General features: G+C 34.6%; 2 protein-coding genes across 2 annotated transcripts in view; both read right to left on the minus strand.

The window, feature by feature from the left end:
• LOC127837590 (uncharacterized) overlaps window positions 1-26,590 on the minus strand; it is a 208,137-nt gene extending 181,547 nt beyond the window's left edge. The window contains exon 1 of the mRNA XM_052364848.1: window positions 26,530-26,590. The gene's annotated coding sequence lies outside the window, so the exon portion shown is untranslated. The remainder of the gene's footprint in view (window positions 1-26,529) is intronic.
• Window positions 1-26,598, minus strand: LOC127837585 (uncharacterized). Its single transcript, XM_052364835.1, has 11 exons — window positions 26,548-26,598; window positions 26,384-26,408; window positions 22,654-22,701; window positions 22,096-22,205; window positions 16,702-16,773; window positions 10,761-10,822; window positions 8,424-8,476; window positions 4,644-4,753; window positions 4,284-4,355; window positions 3,145-3,292; window positions 1-139 (listed from the first exon to the last, which is right to left on the minus strand). The coding sequence occupies exons 1-11, from the start codon at window positions 26,563-26,565 to the stop codon at window positions 75-77; spliced, it is 783 nt and encodes a 260-aa protein (XP_052220795.1). The 5' UTR covers window positions 26,566-26,598; the 3' UTR covers window positions 1-74.

Genomic DNA, 26,598 nt, shown 5'->3' on the forward strand with positions numbered 1-26,598 from the left:
AACTATATACAGTTTTATTAACGGTCAAAATACACAATTAACACAACACCATCTGACGGGTCCACTCCCAGTGCCTATGGAATGACTTGAAGAGTATCATTGTTTAACTTGCCTGCAGTCCACAGTTGGAAAAGGCGCCCTGAAAAGTGTGGACACTGCGTTAAGTCGAATGTTCAGCTTTCAATATGACAAAAAATCGAATCGTTTATACACAATCATCAATCAAAATTGTTAAAAAATAAATCGTATGAATAAAACGTGTATCACTAAACTTGTTTTAAAAACACCCTTTTATGTTCTTAAGGATCCCGAGTAATTTTAAAATTTTGTTTTTATAAATGCCGGGTCCGAATACCAGTACAGACATTGTTTTACTTGTATTCAACTTTTTTCTTGATTGTATTTCTATTACTTTGGTGTGTTATATGTATTATAGTTTGATGAGAAAACATAAAACAACATTACGCAACTGTGTGAACAATAACTTTTAAATCGCTCCAAGATATACTCTCCACACAATATCCAATTCACGCATTTTTTGTACAAGCTCACACGAACATGCATATCAATTACTATTTAATAGTTAATATAGCGTTAATTTGAGACACGTTTCGAAAAACGGGCTTAAGTGCATGTGCGTAAAGTGTCAACTAGACTAAGGACGACACTTTCCGCTTCTATGATATGTTTCGTTTTAAAGGGATCTTTTCACGCTTTGGTAAATTGACAAAATTGAAAAAAGTTGTTTCAGATTCGTAAGTTTTCGTTTTAGTTATGATATATGTGAGGAAACAGTAATACTGAACATTAACCATGCTCTAATATAGCCATTATATGCATCTTTTGACGATTTTAAAACCTAGAAATTATAAAGCGTTGCAACGCGAAACGATTGAATAATTTGGAGAGTTCTGTTTTTGTCGTTAAATTTTGTGAAACTACGAAGATTGCTTATATAAGGTATAAAATACGTCAAAAATGTGTACTCGGCGGAATAGCTCAGTAGGCTAAAGCGTTTTTACTTCAGGACTCTGGCAGGACTCCAGGGGTCACTGGTTCGAAACCTGCTCCGGGCAATGTTCTTTTCCTTTTTTTTTTTTTCTTGATTTTTTACTGGAGCTTTTACGATCCAATGTTTACATTTATCAAAATAAAGCATTTAATGAATAAGTTTAAAAAATGCCAAAATCTGTGAAAAGGCCCCTTTAACAAAATATTTACTTAGCAAAATCAAATTAATGCGGCAAATGTCGTCCCTGATAAACCTGTGTACTGTCGACTATCGGATAACACTTTACGGGATATAAATGCATTTAACTTATGGATGTTTTTGTTTTGGTATAAAACATTTGATAGTGTTAAATCTGAGAGTAATTGTACTTTTTGCAAAGACGAACACAGACTAACAAATCAATACTGTCCGCGGCTCCTAGCAAATACCAAAGTAAAATTGCCCACAAGGAATTGAATATATTTGCAGCCCGACACCATATATAATGCGCGTATGCAAGAGTTTATTTACAGGTCATTGCTGAGTGTTCACGACTACCTTTTGTGCTGGCGTGCGCCATATATACTGTGTGTATGTCAGAGTTTATTTACAAGTCATCGCTGAGTCTTCTCGACAACATCATGTGCTGACCTGCGGCATATATACTGTGTGTATGTCAGAGTTTATTTACAGGTCATCGCTGAGTATTCTCGACTACCTGATGTGCTGACCTGCGCCATATATACTGTGTGCATGGCAGAGTGTATTTACAGGTCATCGCTGAGTCTTCTCGACTGCCTTGTGTGCTGTCCTGCGCCATATATACTGTGCGTATGTCAGAGTTTATTTACAGGTCATCGCTGAGTCTTCACTACTACCGTATGTGCAGACCTGCGCCATATATACTGTGTGCATGTCATAGTGTATTTACAAGTCATCGCTGAGTCTTCTCGACTGCCTAATGTGCTGACCTGCGCCATATATACTGTGCGTATGTCAGAGTTTATTTACAGGTCATCGTTGAGTCTTCATTTATACCTTATGTGCAAACCTGCGCCATATATACTGTGTGCATGTCATAGTTTATTTACAAGTCATCGCTGAGTCTTCTCGTATACCTTATGTGCTAACTTGCGGCATATATACTGTGTGTATGTCAGAGTTTATTTACAGGTCATCGCTGAGTCTTCTCGACTACCGTTTGTGTTGACCTGCGCCATATTATAATGTATGTATTTCAGAGTTTATTCACGGGTCATTGCTGAGTCTATTCGACTATTGTATGTGCTGACCTACGTCATATATATTGTGTGTAAGTAAGAGTTTATTTACAGGTCATCGCTGAGTCTTAACGACTACCTGATGTGCTGACCTGCCGCGTATATACTGTGTGAATGTCAGAGTTTATTTACAGGTCATCGCTGAGTCGTCTCGACTACCGTATGTGCTGACTTGCGGCATATATACTGTGTGTATTTCAGAGTTTATTGACAGGTCATCGCTGAGTCTTCACGACTACATTATGTGCTGACCTGCCGCTTATATACGGTGTGTATGTCAGAGTTTATTTACAGGACATCGCTGAGTCTTCTCGACTACCGTATGTGCTGACCAGCGCCATATTATACTGTGTGTATGTCAGAGTTTATTTACAGGTCATCACTGAGTCGCCTCGACTACCTTATGTGCTGACCTGCGGCATATATACTGTGTGTATTTCAGAGTTTAGTTACAGGTCATCGCTGAGATTTCTCGACTATCGTATGTGCTGACGTACGCCATATATACTGTGTGTATGTCAGAGTTTATGTACAGGTCATTGCTGAGTCTTCTCGACAAGCTTATGTGCTGACCGACGCCGTATATACTGTGTGTATGCCAGAGTTTATTTACAGGTCATCGCTAAGTCTTCTCGACTATCTTATGTGCTGACCTGCGCCAGATATACTGTGTGTATGCCAGAGTTTATTTACAGATCATCGCTGAGTCTTCTTGACTACCTCATGTGCTGACCTGCGCCATATATACAATACCACAAGCGACCCTTATAATTATATACGATAAGTGCACAGGTTAATCTAGGACGTAACATGACGCACATGCATTAAACCCAGTTTTACCAGAACGAGACTTATTTAATTTATGTTCCATACCCTTGAGGATCCTGCAATCGTCGTAGTTACAGGCTCGGTCTCCGCAGCAGACATCGCAGAATACGCTGTCATGTTGGCACTCTGCTGAGGAAATACCCGCACAACGAAGCATAAATTCGAACACATTCCTCATTAAGAATTTACATATCTGAAACAGAGTTTGAAATAATCTTGAAGCTTTGAAAAGTATTCCTTATTATCAGTTAAACGTCGGTGCGCCCATTGTATTGTGTTTTTGTGTTCTGTTTGAGATACATGTTTTGTTTGTCAATGTCTTACACTTTTTGTGTGGCAATAGGAGTTGTGTCCGGTCGTGGTTTCTGGACTTTTACCTAGTTGATATTAGCCTCGCTCTAAGAAAAGGGGGTTCAATGCATTTGCGTAAAGTGGCGTCCCAGATTAGCACCTGCAGTCCGCACAGGTTAATTAGGAACGACACTTTCCGCTTTTATGATAATTTTTGTCTACAGAATGTCTCTTCTTATAATAAAATCCGGTTTAGGCGGAAATAGTCGTACCTGATTAGCCTGTGTGGACTGAACAGGCTAGTCTGGGACGATATTTTATTCACATGCTCTAAACCACTTTTCATTGGGCAAGGCTCATATGTAAATAAGTGCGTTAATACATGTGTCTTTTCTAGTACTGGGTCTATGGATTCAATAGTATTTGTTATAGAACAAATATTACATTAAATGAAACGAAATAGCTTGATTACACCCAATGTCAGCACAACTTTATTAAAAAGTAAAGTTTAGTATAAACGCTCTTTCATAGAATTCTCTGCATAAGATAACATCGATCTCATCATTACGCCATTACTCCTATTCTTTTTGAACAAATTACCTTTTACGTATATACTAGTATTCACGTATTAGCATAAGCAGAGTACACTGACTAAGCGTTTAAATTATTCAATTTGTGTATATCAGCAAACATGATTGTCATTGTATACGAATGTTCCTCTATTATGCATTACTGGACAAACATGTATAATGACAAAGGTAGGTAAAAGAAACAGTTGCAGCGGCTTGTCTGATTGATTCGGCACTGCACGTTTATGTTATTCTTATATCATTGCATTCTCAGATGCGATTGGGCTATTTGTATGTTTAACCATTAACTGTATCACGACTCACGTATTTGTTCTGACACCCGTATCTGAACGTCATAGCCGATCCTGGATGGTACTCATTGCGGGCATAGCAAATCTGACAATACAAACTCGCATGCAATAGTAATTATAGGGTCCGTCACACAGAGTTACACATAACAAAACATAACTTTTTGAAATCTCTAATATACGAATATGCAAGAACACCATAGTCATGTTCAAGCAAAAATTAATGCAAACGTTTCTAACATGTTTGGAAGTTTGAACATGACAATTGAGAAATACAGTATTCAATGTATCTATCGTATACCTCCATCCAGGTTTCTAATGCTGTTAAGCAGTTGAGATAAAAACTCAAAAAGGGGTTACATCCATAAAACGTTACCTGGTCGGTGTCACACGTAGTAAAAGTGATACAGTCCTTAGGGTTGGAGACTGATGCCTGGTCAGATTTGGATGTGTCGCAGAAGTAGCATTGACCTGTGGTCATATTTTCTAAAAGCACGTGTATATAATTACATAAATAATGAACATCCTTTACACACCAGCATATGGTACCTGCGGAGAAAACATAATATATGTACTATTAAACAAAGATTATTCAGCTGTGACTTGTAATCGAAATACTTTTATTATTTGTTTTAAGTCATATAAGTGTTATGGTTAATTATATTAAGCATGTCACTGTTTTGTTTTCTAAGAACGCAACTAGGTATTACGAAAATCATTCAAGTATGAGTTGATGTGGATGTTTGTTTCAGACGGCATCGCGATAATCACGAGGAACCGACAGTCGTGGGTATATTTATATGTAATTTTTATACTGTATCCTTTCCCGTTAAAATCCACCCAGTTGGCATGCATTTATGAAAAGCTAAACATTGTAAGTGTACTTTTATACAATTATACACCAATTGTTTGTTGGGAGTTAAAATACGCCGCGGTGTTACTGTCCCATATTAGGAGTCGTTGTATTTGTTGCATTGAGTTTAAGACGATTGTGGTGAAATGTGTTCAGTTAATGGACCTAATGCAATGTATTCTTCGAAAGTTATTCGCTGTATTGAGAATTTATTTGCGGACTGGTTTTAGAGTTTAATAGAAGGTAAAAATGCATATGGCTTCGACAAAACTAGGTATTACGAGAAGCGTTCAAGTATGAATTGATGTGGATGTTTGTTTCAGACGGCATCGCGATAATCACGAGGAACCGACAGTCGTGGGTATATTTATATGTACATATGGCTTCGACAAAACGGGAACGTCTGTACAGAAGCTTGGTGGAGTGAAAGAATTATGCGTGTTTTATGCAAAGAATTATGCGTGTTTTATGCAAAGAATTATGCGAGTTTTATGAAAAGACTTATGCGTGTTTTATGCAAAGAGTTATGCGTGTTTTATGCAAACAATTATGCGGGTTTTATGCAAACAATTCTGCAAACTACACCGTCAGGCAAATAGAAAGTATGCTTTACATCTTATTAGGAGCATTTCCTACCATTCTTAAACTTATTTTGAGCATGCTAAATATCTTTGCTTGATTGGTTGTCAATATATTGAAAGATAAGCTGAAAAGGGCACAAATGCGCACAAACATTGTTCAAACATTAGAACTATGAACTGTTTAAAAAAACGTCATAGGCGACGTGATATGGGTTGCATTTAAAATTGACAACGAGGTAAGTCAAAAGGCAATGGTCCTTAAGAGTGAATACTGTAATTATGCAATATTATTTACATATCAATGTTTGTTTCTTCAGTTTGCTAGACGTAAAGTAAAATTCGTAAATACAAAGCTTTTCAAGACTTAGTTGTTCAAAGCTCAAGACATATTTCAAAAAAGAGGACACGGTGCATATATGTCAATGTCATAGTTTTGCATGACAATGCGTCATCGCACAAGGAGCGTATTTTTGTAAGTTAAGTTTCTTTTAATGAATGAAAAAGTTGGAGTGCTTCCTAAACCTATGAATAAAGCTAATCCTGTCCCTTGTGACTTCTTTTTATTCCAGAAAAAAGCTTAAAGGCAACACATTTCATATGTCCAGCGCAAATACGTCGTTTATCCATTGTCAAGGTGTCATCATATAAGAATATATCGTAGAATAGCAATAATCAAAGTACTGACAGTACTGGTGTGACGATGCTTTTGAAGAGGATTGATATAAAAGCTTCTATTTAAGTTTTTCTACATCACCACAATTGTGTATGTGGGTACGAAAATTTTGGGTAGGAAAAAAATGGGTATGAAAATTTTGGGTACAAAAATTATGCCAGAAAAAAAATTAAGTACGTAAAAAGATTTGGTTACGAAAACAATTTGGGTAGGAAAAAACTTGGGTACAAATAAAAATTTGGTAACTAGCAAAAATTTGGGTACGAAAAACAATTCGGTACGAAAAAAATTGGGTGCGAAAAATGTAGGGTACGAAACAAAATTGGGAGTACGGGCAAGTAGTTCCCGTTGGGAACTTGATCCTTTCAGCGAAACTGGGAGGCGGGTTACATTCTCGATCAAATATAACAAGAAATATCTTTAAAAAGGTATTCGACGTGTATTTTCTGTACCACTTATCTGAAAAAACTGTCTGTTACAGTAAAACGTTTGTGGGTTATAACATTACGTTTCAGCATATAAATTCAAAACTTGACATGCTTTTTAATAACACCTCGCTTTAATTTCACATGTATATCATACCAAACTTTATATTTCGTTGTTTCCTTTCCTGAATTAATGATGCTATGTGTACGGACGTGATTTCACAATCCCATGTGCATGAACATATACTTTTTCTCTTTTGATTATTGTTCTTTTTCTCTAATTCAATAAGCGTAGGCATGTTTGTTCGTTAAGTACGGCAATAATTTCATGATGATTCCCGATCGAAAGTGGGTATGAGCACATAGTCGTAAAAGCACTTAAATACGTGAGTTCACCCATAAACACATGGTAAGGTTACCTAAATCTCCGTGATATGACCTTATATGTGTTTAAAACAGCAAACAATATCCAACAAACGAATGAATTGTCAAACATAGTATGTGCACTGGTGTGGCTCTGTAATTTATGTTTGAAAAGTTTATTAAATATGCAAAATGAGAAAGCATGCAGAAGAGCGAGTATCACAGATATGATATGGCTATTATGCTGTTTATATATCATAGTCGCTACAACGTTTACAAATGGCAGGTTCGAAATCATTCGTTATCTTTAGACTCATGATCGCGTTGAAAGTTAATAATACACGTTTTAATTCGCAATTTATTTACTGAATCACGACAAATGTCAAATACAATACAGAAAATGCATTGTTTTTTCTATAAACATATAATGGATTGAATATAACTGATTTAAAATTAACGTTTTCAAACTATTATTAAATCTTTTCCCAGTATATGCTGTCCTTTTTATAGCTGAGCTTCCTATACCTTTATCAATGATAATCAGCGAGGTATGCTGATTAGAAAACATCGAGCTATCTCAATCGGACTGGCTCGGTCTTTTACATAGGTCGCCATTGTGAATAATTGTTTGATGGTTATCATACCTTAGACGATGCTGTTCCAGCATCGTCAAAGAATGAAAATTCCTTTAACTCTTTGATCAGAAGTCAGAATGTTTACATATTTGTTAAGGGTAAATACTGCAATGGTACTCATTAAAAGTGTTATCGAAATCTTTCAATGATACATTGTAATGTGCGTATATATTTTCAAATTTAAATGCACCTTGGTTACTTCCGCAGGGATTGGAGCAAGGTTTTTAGGGATACATAAAGATATTTAAAAGCAGGAGGCAAATGACTCCGCGCTTGAATTTTTTATTGGTGAAATAAAATGTTCAGGGTTGAAAATACTGAAAAACATAGTTATTGTCTTTCTGCATATTTGTTAAATGCTCTGAAATGTTTCTAGTAAAAAACTGAGATAAATACTATGCAAAATCTCAATTTGTGTAATTGATACCCTATTATAGAATTATCTTACTGGTGATATTATATAATAAATGATGCAATGCAGATAATTCACACAGGTGAGTAAATCTCAAAATGCTGGCATCTAAATCAAGTATTCTGTGCCAAAAATGATGTATGAGAAACATGTGTTGGCAACAAAAAAAGTACCAATTTGATTATCATAAATATGTATACATAAAAGAAACTACCCGGTCTAATTCCACACAAACGTTTGTTACAGTCGTCTTGGTTTGAACAGCATCTGATAACATGGAAAAGTGTGTATATTAACATTAAAACCTCATAAACACTGAAAGTCAACATATATTTCGTAAAGTATAACGATATCCAAACATTTACGAGTGAACTCGAGATAGGCTTCGAGCAGCTCATGTGAACTACATCGTGCTTCTGATGCTGCATTAAGCCAATCAACGTTCGCTCATAAATGTTTGGATATCGTCGCGAGAAATTCACATGGAATATATTGTCACACAAAAAATTTAAACAAACATGTTTATCTCGTAAAATATATGGCATCAAACCACATATAGCTTTGAACTTTTGGGCTATTGCTATAAAGTACACTGTATTTGTTTTATTTTTTACATGAAATAATTTTAAAATAGGACTTTGATATAATTTTGTATGTAGGATATACAATTGGTTCCTAAATTATGAAAGTAATTTCAGACGCACACGGTTAAAGGAATAATACATATTAATACCAATTGAGGTTTAAGTTGACATTTTGTATCAAGAGCATAATGCAAAAACTCAACAAACACATCCTTTTGTGCATGTATTAATATATTTACAAATATAAATACATATATAATTTGGAGATTCATATATAAACGTTATCAACACAATTTTGCATTAATAGTTTTACTGGATTTAGTTTTAATATAAAGAAATGAAACGATGCGTTGTTGATTCGAATATTTTGTCGACACCAGCGAAATGTAGCTGGTTTCGAACGCTTGGTATACCTTAAAGAAGACCCGATCGAGGGGATTGTATGTGCGTGATAAGTTTTAAATAGGTGTAAAGACATGACCTGTAACCTTGTATACCTTCTTGGAACTTGAAAAGACTCGTATTCTAAAATGGATGAACATTCAACAGATATTTATTAGATAGCATTGGTTCTCGATGTGGTATATGCGTCAACCTGCCACCAAGCATCGACGTGAAATATATCATACAAGTTCTGAGAAACTATATACAAATACATATTAATTAAAAGGTCCCTTGGTATTTACTCGTTTACACTGAAATCAAATAGATTTCATTTTTATGTTCCCCAGTATATACTGGGAGAAATATTGTTTTGCCATGTATGTTGATTTGTTTGTTGCCTTGTTGGTTTGCGTCAAACTTAAACATTTTCAATTACTTTTGCGATATTGAAGATAGCAACTTAATATTTGGCATGCATGTGTATCCCATGGAGCTACACATTTTGAGCGGTGAAATGTCAAGGTCAATGTTATTCTTCACGGTCATAGGTAAACAAGAGATGTGTTTGCCAGAAACACAATGCCCCCTAATGCGCCGCTTTTTTTCCCTTTGACCTTGAAGTATGACCTTGACCTTTCACCACTCAAAATGTGCAGCTTCACCAGATAGACATGTGTTAAATATTTAAAAAAGTTATGAAAATTTATGTTTTTTATATTTTGACCTTTGACCTTGAAGGTTTACCTTAGCCTTTCACCACTCAAAATGTGCAGCTCCACGAGAAGTAAATAACAGATTGATAGATTTTTTTTTAATGTTTGACCTTTGACCTTGAATGATGACCTTGACCTTTTACCACTCATAATGTGCAGCTCCACGAGATACACATGCATGCCAAATATGAAGATGCTGTGTTCAATATTTAAAAAGTTATGATAAAACTTTAACGAAGGTTAAAAAATACAATGATATTTGACCTTTGACCTTGAAGGATGACCTTGACCTTTACTTTTCACCACTCAAAATGAGCAGCTCTTTGAGATACACGTGCATGGTAAATATCAAGTTGTTATGCCCAATATTGCAAAAGTTATTAAACTTTAACCGAGGTTAAAGTTTTGGACAGACAGACAGGACAAAAACAATATACCCCGATCTGTCGATCCGGGGGCATAAAAATATGGGTCAAAATCGTCAAACTTTAACCTTTGCCATAACATTTGCAATATTGAAGATAGCAAAATCATATTTGGCACACTTGTGTATCTCATGGAGCTGCACATTTTGATCAAGGTCAAGATGAGGTCATCCTTGAAGGTCAAAGGTCAAAAATATGGGGGACATAGTGTTTCACAAACACATCTTGTTGCTCTTGTAGTGATGCTTCTGATTTTCTTGATCAAAATATTGATCAATTATAATTTAATATCTAGGAATTACGTTATTTACGAGAAACATTAAGTAATAACTGATACATAATTAGAAATGTAACTGATACATTAGAAGTGCGGATTTATTTCAGGTGTATGGCGAATACAATTACCGTAAAGCATATGGGATTTAGTGGGTGGAAGAGGACTTACTGTGAGCAGCTGACGAGCTCTTCCCGCTTTCCTATTGCACCAGCTGTACCCCCTTTGCATTGCTTAAAGTACCACAACAGCAAATAATATAACACAACAATTTTACTTTGTTTGACTGATCATTTGAAAATAAAGCATCTACAACATGCATTACATGTAAGTAAAGCGGGTATATACGATTTTGTCAAATATTTATGAATTCATATAAAATGTGTACACAACTTATAATATATATATTTCAATATAAATTAAAATAAAAGTTAAGAAGAACATGTGTCGAAAAATGCGAAATAAGCCAAATATTTAATTCTGAAATTGAAAACGGCTGTACAGCCGAATTCGCCAGCATGTATACCATACATGTACGATGTGAATCTAAACTTAGTTTAACGGTTTATTTGAATTCCTGCAACGATATCTATTCATACGACACACGAACACTAACTCCGATCCTAATACAAAGACGAATGATTCGGTTATTGTAGGAAAATATGTACGTCACAATCGGCTCGGGCGCTAATTTGTCTTTGCTGCATTTTATGAAATTCGGCTTAAATGTATAATTTCTCTTGCCTATTTTGTGTTATTGTAACATATTTTATCAATATATTACAATTAAACACTTATAAAAAATCGTATATACCCGCTTTAATTCTGCATATTTCAAATTTATAAGCATTTATATTGAAATTAGCCGTGTTAAACAAACTTGTTTGCTTAATAATTGTTCTATAAAATAATAAGTATTATACTACATATTATGCATGTAAACATATGACTGAACAAATATATTCAATTCAATGTTTTATTTAAGTCTCATCCATTTCATGTACATACTTATTACAGAGCATGAAAACATTCATAAAAACATGAAAATGGCCATTCTATGTAAGAATTATAAGAGACAATGAGGAGTAAAATATTTCCTAGTTTTCATATACTTGTTCTTTATATACATATTTAAATTAAAAGTTGGGTTACCATTGCTAATACATGATAAAAAACTGCCATAAGATATAATGAAGTAAAATACTGACACTGTAAACAAAAGTGGCACTAACGCGCATAATAAAAAATGGTTTAAGAAATCGATTATCAACTCTGACCAGGTCGGAAATGAACTGATAAGCAATGGTTACCTAAGCTTAGATACAAACTTACAGACCCTGTTGACTTAGACTATAGTGACATTGCTTACATTTGAAAACAATATACATTTTAAACCCGAACGGTGACGCCAGACTGAGTTCAGAGAGACATATTTAGCAGAACAGACATCCAGCACATACTTATTCCGAAGGAATAAGCAAGCCTAAACAGTTTCCCATAAATTCTGTGTGACTTATTACAGGATTTGGTTTCCTCAGTCTGGGTGCACACCATTTAAGTGAGTTATTTTGCACTAACTAGCATGTTACAACTGTGCATATAATAATGATGAAAGTACTGACAGTACTGGTGTGACAATGCTTTTGAACAGGATTGATATAAAAGCATCTATTTAAGTTTATCTACGTCACCACAATTGTGTATGTGGGTACGAAAATTTTTGGTAGCAAAAAAATGGGTACGAAAATTTTGGGTACAATAATTATGCCAAAAACAATTAAGAACGTAAAAAGATTTGGTTACGGAAAAAAATGGGTAGGAAAAAAATTGGGTACAAAAAAAATTTGTTACAAGCAAAAATTTGGGTACGAAAAAAAATTCGGTACGAAAAAAATTGGGTACGAAAAATGTAGGGTATGAAAAAAAATTCGGGGGTACGGGTAAGTAGTACCCGTGGGGAACTTGATCCTTTCAGCGAAACTGGGAGGCGGGTTACATTCTCGATCAAATATAACAAGAAATATCTTTAAAAAGGCATTCGACGTGTATTTTCTGTACCACTTGTCTTAAAAAAAATGTCTGTTACAGTAAAACGTTTATGGGTTATAACATTACCTTTCAGCATATAAATTCAAAACTTGACATGCTCTTTAATTATACCATGCTCTTTAATGTCACACGTATATCATACCAAACTTTATATTTCGTTGTTTCCTTTCCTAAGTTAATGATGCTATGTGTATGGACGTGATTTCACACTCCCATGTGCATGAACATATACTTTTTTTCTTTTGATTATTGTTCTTTTTCTCTAATTCAATAAGCTTAAGCATGTTTGTTCGTTAAGTACGGCAATAATTTTATGATGATTCCCGATATAAAGTGGGTATGAGCACATAGTCGTAAGAGCACTTGAATACGTGAGCTCGCCCATAAACACGTCATGGTATGTTTAACTAAATCTCCGCGATATGACCTAATATGTGTTTAAAACAGCAAACAATATCCAACAAACGAATGAATTGTCAAACATAGTATGTGCACTGATATGGCTCTGTAATTTATGTTTGAAAAGTTTATAAAATATGCAAAATGAGAAAGCACGCAGAAGAGCGAGTATCACAAATAATATGATACGGCTATTATGCTGTTTATATACCATAGTCGCTACAACGTTTACAAATGACAGGTTCGAAATAATTCATTTTCTTTACACTCAATATCGCGTTGAAAGTTAATTAAAGTGGAAACCCTCTAAACCGGATCCTTTTTATACCGGAATCCACTCTAAACCGGACAAATTGTCCGGTCTCATTTTCCCCTATAATACCATGCGTAAAATAACTCCTCGAGACCGGAATCCCCTCAATTCCGAAAACCGGTCATTCTTTGGATCCAAATTGGGTCATTCCATAAGTAAAATTGTACCCCTCTAAACCGCTCAGAGCCGGTTTATCGCACTTCAGACCTAGTGTCGAAAAGTTGTGAATAGCGGATTTAAGACGCGTGAAATTAATAAAGGTGGTCGAAAATTTGTAAACTGTAAAAATCGCAAACCAATTTTAAAGATACTTGCCCTGTGATGTATATAACGATCAATAGAGGTGATAATACTGATTATAATTACTGATAAATAACATAGAGTTCTTAAGTGTGTTTTGTTGTTGATGTAGGAAGCCGTGTTAAATTGTAATAATCTTAATGCTATTATATTTTGTGTAGTTTATTACAAATTCTAATTAAGTGTCATATGAAATGGTGATTTGCAGAGTTCTTGAAGCAGTTGCATTTAGATATTCATTTAGATTTTTAAATTGGTAATTAAGATAACTAAAACTAAAAATGTCCGAACCTCCTTCTAAGCAAAGGTGCGTGGAATTGTCTCTAGAAGACAAAATCAAATTGATAAAAGAATCAGAGATGTTCCCTAAACCTACACTCAAGATTCTGTCAGAGAAATATAGGGTAGGAAAGTCGACGATCGGGGTAATCGTGCGAAAATAGTCTGCGTACATATCTCATTGGGAAAACTCTTCACCAAACAAAAGTCGTTTTAACAACGAAATAAAATTTAGAAACATCATCGAACTTGTATGGGACTGGTTCTGTATTGTAAGGGCTAAGTCATTGCCGATCTCTGGTCCGATCATACAGGAAAAGGCACGGAGCTTTGCTAAGGAACTAGGAATAAGTGACTTTAAAGCGTCTAATGGGTGGCTGTGTCGTTGAAAGATGTTTTTCAATGTAAAAAAGGAACTAAATTCCCCTAAAAAATGCATACATGTGTAAAATTGTTTGTTTTTCAGGTTGAACTGTTTGTTTTTATGTGGTGAATGATATTGCTTTCAAATCAATAGATTAAGTGACATGTGTTGTTCTTATGTGATGCAGTATCAATAAATGTTATATGTAAATAAACTATTAAATTTAGCTGAAAGTGTTTTTTCCATATCAGCAATGTTATTGAGCTTCTGAAATTAAAATAGACAAAGTCCCCTCTAAACCGGAATCCTCTCTAAACCGGAATTTCCTCTTGGTCCCGGGGATGTCTGGTTTTGAGGGGTTCCACTGTATACACGTTTAAATTCGCAATTTACTTACTGAATCACGACAAATGTCAAATACAATACAGAAAATACATAGTTGTTTCATTGATCTATAAACATATAATGGATTGAATATAACTGATTTCAAATTTACGTTTTCAAGCTATTATTTAATCTTTTCCCAAAATATGCTGTCCCATTTATAGCTCAGCTTCCTATACCTTTATCAATGATAATCAGAGAGTTATGTCAATGAGAAAAATCGAGCTATCTCAATCGGACTGGCTCGGTCTTTTACATAGGTTGCCATTGTGAAGAATATTTTCATGATATGATAACTTAGACGATGCTTCGCAGCATCGTCAAAAATTAAAAATACTCCAAAGAAGGTTTCATTAAAGTTTTAAACCTATTTTGAGTAGATGTATTTTTTCCTTTCATGAAGAATAGAATAGCATATTCCTTGCATCAACATACAACGGACAGTGAAAGAGTACATGTATTTCATCCTCGATCTTATCTGTACAATGGAAACAAGTTCTATTACATAGCTCTATATTTTCATACTGACCGGCCTTTAACCTAAGCGGCGCAACACCACACCTAAACTTAGTTAATTGAATGGTATTTTACCGCTAAAATATGTTTCAGTACCAAAATATACTTTAAATAGTTTATAAGTCCTTATTTTTTTACGTCCTATGCCCTTTCGTCCAGATTCTCTATTAACAAAATTTCTCCATTTAACAGTTTCCTTTGCTAATAACTTATATCACTCTATATCAATTATAACATGTTGACTATTATCTAATGGTATATCTACAATATAAGACATATTAAGATAATTTAAACACACCTTTAATCTTGTGTACCCATTTCGAACAGATATTGTTTTGTCCAATTATACATTTTCTTGTTAATTCTAGATTCATCCATATTCACATTTCTAAAATGCTTTCTACAAACAGATCCTAATTGTTTAACTATATATGGTGTCCAGCCCATTTCACCCAAAACAGCCGCATTGGCGTGTATTTACCAACACCAAGATAGTACCGCATAGCTCTATTCTGAACAACGTTATTGCATGAGTAGGATTTATCCCCCCATATTGACGCACTATAATTAATAATGGGCCATATCATACTCTAAAACAGTTTTGTAAAGGTTCAAAACCCGAAGCCTGTAAAAGCTTTACATTTAGAAATAACTAAACCCAGTGCTCTAGATGCAGACTTAGCTACACTTTTTTTGCTATTTCATGGTAGTCTAAGTACTCATTTAAGATAACACCAACGTATTTTTAACAATGTAGAATTTCTAAGTTCATTCCAGCAATTTTAACACATGTTCAGTTTTTTAAACACTTTTTGGTCTAAAATGAACAATCTTTGATTTATAACAGTTAACTTGCATTTAGTTTCGTGATCACAAGGCAGAAAAAGAATCTAATAACAGTTGGAGGTCATCATCATTTTTTTTCGAGCAGAACTATATCATCAGCAAAAATGAGAATACATACTTCTTGATCATCTATGTCAATACCTACTCATAAGTTACTCAAAAAGGATATCAAATCATTTATGTAGATATTGAATAGCACAGGGAACAAAGGACTGCCCTGCTTCAAGCCGCATTTGACGTCGAACCACTCTGAATCGAACCAATTTACTCTCACACAACATTTCACATCACTGTATAAGGACTTCACGGCTTGAAGCAGACGGCCCTCTAGTCCCTCATGCCTTAATTTCACAAACAAAATATATGTTTACAAATCGCATAACTATAAGTCCTTGCTTATTTATAATATCTAAATTATTGTTTGTCACGGCAACACAATAAAGATCGTGGATATAAAGAGAGAGAAAAGTAACGAGTTTTACACATGTATGGTAATACATAAACATCGATTCTCACCAGGCATCGAAATATACACTCTGCAAAAAGGTTTGTTAATGTTTGCAGAAATTTATCTAATTTCTGTAAATAATGTTTTATATTAAGAAAATAATTAAACAACCCAGCACATAATTGCGTGGCAGAAGTTCAAGCAACGTACTTACATCTCTTCCTCGGCAACCTCCTCGGTACACAGTATTGAACGTTTCCGTCACAACCTGGTCCATGTAGCATTCCTGTGAACGGAACACAACATCTGTCAATAAAAAGTGTCAATTTAACGGCATCGTTGTTTGTCTTATAAAGTTTGATTTTTAACATCATTAATTAAATATGTTGTCAATATTCTTAAGTAGACTCTCGTACTAAGGACAGTAATGGGCTATTATTCAGAGGTTATTGGCAACCTGGTGTTTGATTATCATTGCCATTTTGAGTCAAATATATCCTCCAGGTTTTCGGCCCACCGGCCATTATTGACGTGTTGGGGTGATAATTAACCAGATTGCCAATAACCTCTGAATAATTGTCCATCACTGTCTTTAATACGAGAATCTACTTAAGAAGACTCTGATCACACATGTCTTAAACACGTTTGTTTTCGTATACAGAGCAATGTAATTAAGATCGCATCCCGTATTTTAGTATACTTTTATACTATACTATATATTTTAGTTTACAAAAATAAGTCGCAAAGTAATTGACCCTTTTTTTCTAGTATTACTATTTGTGACCTCATGAATATTTCTATTAAACTAGTTACATGAGAATAACTCAATACAGTGTTGTGTGAATAAAATGCGAATTTTTGTTACCAAAAACATGAAATATAAAGTAATTATGTTTTTACATTAAACACAATCATTTACAACGTTATTTTTAAATGATCATGAATTTATATAAGGCCAACCTTTAAACGGTAGAAAACATGTGGTTTTGTTGATTAATTTCTTAACTGGGCAATGCTGACACATGTCTAAGTACTGCACAGTAAGTTTAATATTCGATAAAATAAGAATGTTAAAACCTGTATCATATGTTTCCAGGAGATCTGATCAATATTAACATTTATTCTTAATCGAAGTTCCTACGTATGCATGTTGTCTTAGCAACATGACATGGATCGAGCACATCTTCAAGATTAAACTGGGTAGCTAGATTTACATCTCAAAATAAATTCTTCAACTTTTTATAAAGGAAGGGTAGAACGATGAAAACATTTAACGTTTTTCAGAGATGTAGATAAGACATTGGCAGCTTCTTCTTCTGATATATCCCGACTTTACCATATCTCGCGCGTCACGGGATTTCGCAAGGCCTGAAGAAAAAGCGGGTAAAATCAACAAACGTAAGAGCGAATTTAGAGCGAGTACCATGTTTGGATTTGTCTATATTATTTGTCAATTGCTGTGTAGTGTTATCACCAGACCAGTTCAGTAACCAAGCAACATAATAGGAGGTTACCGTAAGAATCGTAACAAACATTACTGCATTTTTACGCTATTTTCTGAAGCGACACGTTTGGCTTCAATGTCAGTAAATTTGTGACAACTAAAACGAATAAAAGTATGCTCTGCATATTATTGAATTTGACATTTTTTAAAGTGCTGATTCAGTTTAATGGCTACCCATTATTTCATATTGATATTCTTTTAAATCATGTAATTACGCTAGATTGTATTTACCCCCTTTTGCAGATGCATACCAAAGCGAATTGGATTTTCCATCTAAACTCTTAATAATTAAAGCGACTACAACTCCGATTATAAACTATGGATCACATCATATGTGCAGATTAAGTTTTATGGTTGCCCATACTTGATTGTGATATACCTTTAAATGACAAGTTTTAATTTACCCCAGTTGTCACATACTCGCTTTCAGCCATTTTGGTTTTCCATCAAGACGTGCATATTTCGAGTGACATAAACTACAAAAGGGTGCATTGCATCATATTATAACTAATATTTTGTTCAGTGCTGATGTAATTGTATTTTTGTCCTTAGTTTCATAATTTTATCCCTTTACATAAGAAAATTACACCAGATTTTATTTACGCCATTTTGTGGGTGCATTATTTAAGCCAAAATGTGTTTCCCTCTAAACTTTCATAGTTTCAGCGACTAAAATTGAAAACATATACTATGAATCATATCATAAATGTTTCAATATATCCAGTTTTTCAGATATTTACTTTCAACAATTTGGATTTTCTGCAATAACCTTGCATATTTTGAGTGACCAAAGCTAAGAAGGGTGCATTGCATCATATCATAACTTATATTTGTATACATTGCTTATTGCACTTTATGTATTTTCACAGTTTCATAGTGATATTCCTTTGATAAAGAAAATTACACCAGATTTTATACACCCCATTTTTGTGTGATTATCCGTGTATATTGTGTTAAAGGAATGTGGGTCCAAGGCAGCAAGCAATTGAATGCGATAGTTGCCAAAAATGGCAACACCGAACATGCGAAACCGGTAAGTACCATTCATGTCATTTCATACTATAATATAATAATAAAGTACAAGCACTGTGCTTGAAAAGATGTATAAAACAGATGAGCACAAAGTACAAGCACTGTGCTTGATTGAACTACAATGTAAATATCTTGTAAATATTAAAATAAAAAATAGTATCACAGCGCGGGAAAGTATACAAATGACGATACAGCGGGAACGCTAGCTTTTAAATTAGGAACTTTCGGCCAATAACATCTAAATTCATAACACATCTACTATCACTTGGAACCCATTTAACAATAACATATAAACGACAAGAAGAAGGCGGACTTGAGGATGGAAACGTAAATAACTGAATCTTAATATAAATCGGGGACATTTAATGATCGACGACTGCTTATTAAATTTAAAAGTGATGGCCGCCGCTGTTTGATCTCAAACTTAACAGGGACAAGGGACTCAAGCTATCCCGGGTGTATGACAGTCTCCTCGTATCACGTCACCCTTCACCGGTCATGTGACTGTGACGTCAGTTAACCAGTGATCAGCTGATGAAGATGATATGGTATCTTCGAAAATTCAAAAGTAAATTAACCGGCTATGAGTCCAAGAACTTACTCAATCATTGCTGAATATGTTTTGCCAGGTGTATTGGTATTTGGTAATGAATTATGAAGTTATATAGAAATGCCATTCAACTGTAAAAACTATGTTCAAGTATTATTGTATGGAATGGACTAAAATTGTTACTTTGAAGGTTATTACGAGACCGTATGATCACACATGGTTTCATAGGCTCGAGCCGGGCCATATATCATATAATATAGCATTATGCACATAAGAGGGCGTACCTTTAAAGTTTAGATTATGCTTCTATACAACATGTCCTCGATATCCAAATATGCCTTTCATTACTTTTGTACATTCTGGAGTCTCATACACAAATGACAGATGGCCTGCACAAATTCACTATCATAATGTTCATCATAATCGCTATACCTAGAAGTAAATCCAGATTTAAATCCTCGTCATCACATGACACAAAATCCGTCTAAGACATGGTGAAGATACACAGAAAAGCGACTACATTACGGTACCGAGATGCTAAATATCGGATAATGGCACAGTGTACTGGTCTGAAGATTTATATTTACATACTCTAGGTGGCAATGTTCTAATTGGTAAAATCGTGCATTATATTTAGCGGTAATAAAAGAGAAAAAGAACACAAACATTTAATTAGATCAGACCAAAATAATTGCTCAAATTTGTTCACAGCTTAGTTCAAATTTAATCCCAGGTAACTGGCATTCGGATTAATCTAATTAAAATGAAAAACAAACATCTAATTAAAACAAACATTATAAGTTGTTTGTCGTAAGATTCTGTTCGCTCCTTTATTTGAATATTTTATCGTATTTCAAAGGCATCCTTAAATACCGGTTATCATTGTTTTTTTTCTTCAAACTGGAGCCGGATATAATCGCTAAATAAAACAATTTGGCATATGATTTATTTTTATTGACACATTACAATTGTATGATAATACTGCATACATTCTCATTTTGATAATACGTAAAAGTTAATTTGTTTCCAATCACAAAACCTGGAACGCGAAATCGTGTTTCAGAAATGTTGATAAGCGTATTAACTACCGTGGCAACCGACAAACAGGTGCGCGCTTAGAATTATCTCGCCGAAACCACGCGAGGTGCGAAAGTTTGCCGATATTGCGCGAGCTGCCTATCTCTGTTATCTACATCTCTGTTTTTTTGTAACAATGAGACTTCGTGTTTGTTTCGGTCTTAGTGCTCTTGATAGTTATTTCGTCAATATTCAATAGCGACTGTAGACGCCGTCTTGGAGAAAAGTGTAACGTATTTGCCTATAATGCATAATTGCCGAGATGTCGGTGTCAAAACACACCGGATTATTGGGGTAAGCGTCCCATACATGTACCAACCACTTGTGATATGTCTATAGTAATAATATAATATTATTACTACCACTTTATTACTTAATACATAATTTGCGCTATGCATTTACACGCACGCCAATTACAACAATGAAATTGCTAAGACAGACAATTGAACACTTCATAAGATACAGCAAGAATAATAGTCGGTCAAATATGCCATAATCAAGTAAAGAGATGAAAAAAATTGTTTATATTTCAAACAAAATCTACCCTTTTTTGTTGTGCCAACCTTTAACTTTGTTTGATGATTTACATGTTGAGATTTTTATTATTTTTGCAAAATTCACTGAGATAAATATTTAGTCTGAGATCCTGATTTGCTAAATTCAATTAAATTGAATTAATTTTAACGTAACTAAACTTTCCTTACGATAGTTCAACCGACTTAAAGGATGTCTGAATTTCATTGCATATTGTTATTAAATTGGAAAACAAAATAACAATTTAACTATAAACAAAGGTCACCAAACCTATTAAACCTATGTTTTTGACGATAGCAAATAACTTTTCGATTAGTAATTGTTTTTAAGTTGATTACGGCATACATGTTTCAATACTTAAAACTCAGTTTTTGTCGAATCCATTTTAATGAATTTTCAATCGAAAAGACTTAAGCAAATCAGTGTGTTTTATCGAATAGAGATTGCTGTGTAGTGTTTTATGAAATTCATGTGTTGATGTATGTTACTTTGTAAACAAAGCCTTACTTACCTTATTATTATGTACGTAATTTGGGGTCAACAATTGATTTGAAATAACCTTTTGCAATTCATATATCTGCAAACGTCATTAAGAAAATAAAAAGCCAAGATCGGCTATCACTGCTTCACATTTGTGCTCTTACAAAAAGTTTACCTAATCATTGTTTTACGTGCAATTCCTACACCGTTCGAAGTCAATTTATATGTATGCAATAGAATGCCCACAATTCTGATGAGTTCCTAGTTATATTAAATTACACCATGACCTTCCTACGAGATGTATAATTATGTGCATATGTTGTATTGCATTCTTTTGGAAAGAAACCCATTATAGTTTTGTGCATATGACCAATTCAATAAATGCGATTATTTTACGATTTGATCAATAATGACAAATCACGTTATAATACCTCGGTCCTGTTGTCGCATACCGCCAGCTTCGTGCAATCTCTACCCTCCAATGCATTGTTGCATAATCGACACTTCAGTTGATCCGCGACCGGGATTTCCTGGCCAAACACTATATTGAAAATATTTTCATGATATTTAGAAATCGCCACCGTGTATGGCATTACTTTCATGTATTTGGAAATCGACTTTCGTATGATCATCAATAAGCCTTATACAACTAAATGGAAGGAAGTGGTTTTCAACAAAGTAAAAAACAACCACATGTAATATTATTAGCATGGTCCTTTAATTAAATATAATATAAACCATGAACATTAATTCATTAATTACCGAAATATAACGTTCGGCAACCAGAACAATTAGATCTTTATGACAATAAGTTGAATCTGAGAAAAATGGTACAATACGATCGATCGTACCGAAGTCATTTGACTGCATTTGTTTGCATAATATATTTGATATTTACGAGCAGTGAAAGCATGGATATTTAACGCAAAATTGACAAGCTCAAAAACGCAATCAAATTTTTTTTAAACAAAAAAAACAACATAACTTACCACCAATCAAGAAGAAAGCGACGCCAATAACAAGTCTCGTACATGTATCTAAAATCATACATTTATAAAACCAAACACGAATAATTATTTATATCATATTTAATTGAACGCGTTGGTCATATCCTTAACAAATGCAATACATAATGACAATGTCAGAGCTTAAATGATTTCTTAATATACGTAGAAATAGACTAATAACGTTAAATTTATCAAACCCCTAATTATCCTATATTTCTCTGTGTACGACAAATTTGTTGCTATTAAATACTTAAAATTGTTTAAACATACAAACAAATAGCACGCAAAACATCACGTTACGAGGTAATGACCTGTCGGTAACAAGGCGGGCTTCTTGAATAGTCGCGCGGCATTGCTGTTAGGAATTGCTTAAAATATTTTGCTTGTGATGAAAATTGAAATACCCGCGAATATAACAACCATGTTAACAATCGAAAGTAAGGAAACAGAAACATATAATGGACAATGTAATTGAGGAAGTGATTAATTAAGTTATGTCGTGTACATAGCTACTCATTTTTAGCACGTTTATCATATACCACGGCAATGAGAGATTATGGCGTAAAAAAAGGATCAGACTTGTAACAGAGACCGATCTCAAAGACTCGGAGCTATGAAAGTAACAATGGCAGATGAACCAGCAAAGCATGACTATACCACATCTGACATCAAGGATCAATGATCACATAGTTCGAGAGGCAGGTAAGTCATTTCACAATCTTGTAAGTGCCTCGGGCGACATATACATACCAGCACACGGTGACATGTCTGTCATGGATCCTAGACAAATACTAATTATAAAAGCAGTACACATGTTTGCGACACATGTAACCCATTTTTCTAGACGAAAAGACTTAATTTGGCCGCAAAAAGTAAAAGACAAGTATACGTGCTTAGCGGAAGTGGCGACCGGGAGAACAAACAATATTGCCATCAAAACGTCTGCGGACCACCCTTTGCCCTTAATCTACGTAGAAGAATGGCGGGGGGGGGGGTCTGCCAGCATGCGAATCCTTTACAAGCTCCTCAGCACCGGCATGATCAAACGCACCGATGTCGAGTTCTACCTAGCTTACATTACAAAAATCTTTGACTTCACAAGGAATAACGAACTCAATATTGAGCATGGGTTTCGTTTGGTATTCTTTCCACACATACGGAACTTCAAATTCTAATCAAAACGTAACGTCACGCGACAAAAAAGAATTTTAGCATCGATGCAACCATGAGTAAAGTGTCGTATCATCATGGAAAAAACTTTATTGCCCCTTTGAAACTAAGTATCGGTACCGTAACAAAGAAGCCTGGATACCCGCCAAGATGGACCAGTTAAAATTTACCAGATCTATGAGCCTGAACTTTTAAGCATTGAGGCATGATTTACCTTTGGATGCTTGTGATCGCAAGTTCACTCTCAATGGAATAAAGCTTGGTCTTAAAATCGTGTACCCGAAACAATATTGGAAAGTGTTGAAATTAATAAATACCTATCGGTAATAAATGCGGATGTCCGTGCGCGTTGTGAATCCCAAATGTAACCAGAGATTAGAATGGAAATTGTGAAGTTTTCGATGAAAAACCACGTATTATGTCAGCTCTAGGCGCGATACATTAGAAAGGGTCATCTAAGGTCAGACTATCGGTAATCAATGCTGATGGCCGCGCGCGTTGTGAATCCCAAATTTTACCAAATTTTACCAGTGATTAAAATGGGCATTGTGAAGATTTCGATGAGACACCAAGTATTATTTCAGCTCTAGGTGCGATACCTTAAAAAGGGTCATCTAAGGTCAGACTGGTAAAACTGTAGCAGACCAAGGGGTTAAGCGCTAAACGATTACGTAAGGACGGAACCCTTAAGATAATACACGTTAAGATGCCATGAGTCACATGACACCAAGTTATTTCATTATAAAGATCCACGTGGCCGATGCTTATATAAGTGTGAAATTGTATCAATACAATATCAAAGTAACCTAGCGTATATTGACATTTTCTGGTGACTCTCATATAACATTTATGATCAATAAACGTCTTCCGTTTGATGCATCTATGTCAAAGTTATTTAATCGTATACCACAAACCGCGAGTGCAAGTTATGGCAAGAAAGGGTTTCAAAAAGAGTATTTGTTATTTAGACGAATTATTATAATCGCTAAACCGTGCGACCAAACAAAAATGTTTTACATGAATTCAGACGTTTGTTCCAGGAATAAAGATGCCAAATAAATTATAACAAATTCGAAGGGCCGTTCCAAAGATTATTATACATGAGATTACGGTAGGTTCCGAAAGTGATACCTTTATAGACGAAAACACATCTGAAATACTTTAGGATTTAAAGCAAACACTTATTTGTAAAACGATTATATAGCGCCATTCTCAAAGTGTAATTTGGAAGTTTAAATTGCTTTAACAGTGTATTAATTGTAATCGTACGTTTTTCAACATGCTGGTTTATCAGTGTAATAAATAAAGAAATATTGGCACCGAACTCGCATTACATATTACAAAGTTAATCAATACGAAAGCGCATCTCCGAAGTGCCACTTACACGTATGACAGACAGTCGTTTATGCGCAGGCCAGCTAGACACAGTTTGGAATTGAATAAATGTGCCCACTATGCTAGCACCGCTTTCGTCTATCACAAATAAGGTACTTGCAAGCCTCTACGCGGAGACGTTTGTATTTATTATGTGAAATATTATCTAAGTGAACTGACAATGACCCTGGCAAAATTGGAATTCTTTTCGGCCATTCGGGCATCTTTCTGTCACAAGAATGACATTTCAGCTGGTTCTTTTATACTGTATGGATATTTGAAATCCACATGTTTTTAATAATATATCAGTTTCGTTTACACACTTGAATAAATCCTATCTAACATATGTATAGTTTTGTATGACAATTCTCAGCACAGTTAAAATTTTAGTTTTATACTCCCACATACTTTAGAGTTACGACCTTAAGAACTTTCATATGCACAATGGTTTATTACATACATGTATGCCTGGTAAAATTATGAAACATCGTATTTGCATTTTTGTCATGCACAGTATTGAATTTTGTCTTAATGGTAATGATTTGACTAAATATTGCTCGCTTAATAAGAAGGATTTTTTGAGTTTTGTAGAATGAAGCTCCCGCTGTTTCTTTTGTTAAATTGGTATTTAATAACTTAATATCTTTTTAACATAAAACTATGCAGAGCGCCAAACCTCACGTGACAAGGTCATGACCGGTGGGTTACATGGTGCGGGCTTCTTGATTAGTCGAGCGCTTTTCTTGCTCGGAATTGCTTTCTACCTCCCTTACCCCTTTTTATTTTTATTTAATAATCTATCTGATATGAAAAGTCGGCCTTACCTAATGCTAACCCTGTTTTTGTATTAACACGAATGGCATGCGCCTTTTGGAATTGTGAGTGTATGTGCATGATTTAACTAGAATAAAGCTTCATTTACCCCACAGAGTTTGTTTTTATTTTTGTTTAAATCAACATGACCATGTGCCCGACCATAATTATTGTTTAAATAAACATTTTAAGCATTCATGTATTTAACGAACAACGAAGTATAGCATGTGAAACAAATGTTCAAGAATATCATTATGTAACTTCAAACCACCCATACTAATTCTTACTTGATATTAAGGTTAAACATCAAGACAAATTACATTTTAAAACACATTAATGATTATAATTTACTCACTCATTTTCGCATGCGTTTTTTTCTTCTGAAAGGGTAAAATAAACACCGCGTAAATGTGTTGCATTAGGAAAGGATACATGCATGATTCAAAATAAAGTTAAAGCTAGAAACAAAACGAAGAAATCAAATAAACATATTTAACTCACTGCTCTCTGTCGACTTACAATGATCAGTGGGACCATCTATTCGTGATACATTGAATGTGGATAAGAGGC

This window comes from Dreissena polymorpha, chromosome 7 (genome assembly GCF_020536995.1).
Source record: "Dreissena polymorpha isolate Duluth1 chromosome 7, UMN_Dpol_1.0, whole genome shotgun sequence".
NCBI classification, from domain to species: Eukaryota; Metazoa; Mollusca; class Bivalvia; order Myida; family Dreissenidae; genus Dreissena; species Dreissena polymorpha.

Bases quoted from the DNA above. Each gene is read 5' to 3' on its own strand.
- LOC127837585 (XM_052364835.1), bottom strand. The intron at 22,702-26,383 runs GTGAGTAAATTA...GTATGATTTTAG, and splicing joins AAAAACGCATGCGAAAATGA to ATACATGTACGAGACTTGTT. The intron at 4,356-4,643 runs GTAACGTTTTAT...TTGTATTGTCAG, and splicing joins CTACGTGTGACACCGACCAG to ATTTGCTATGCCCGCAATGA.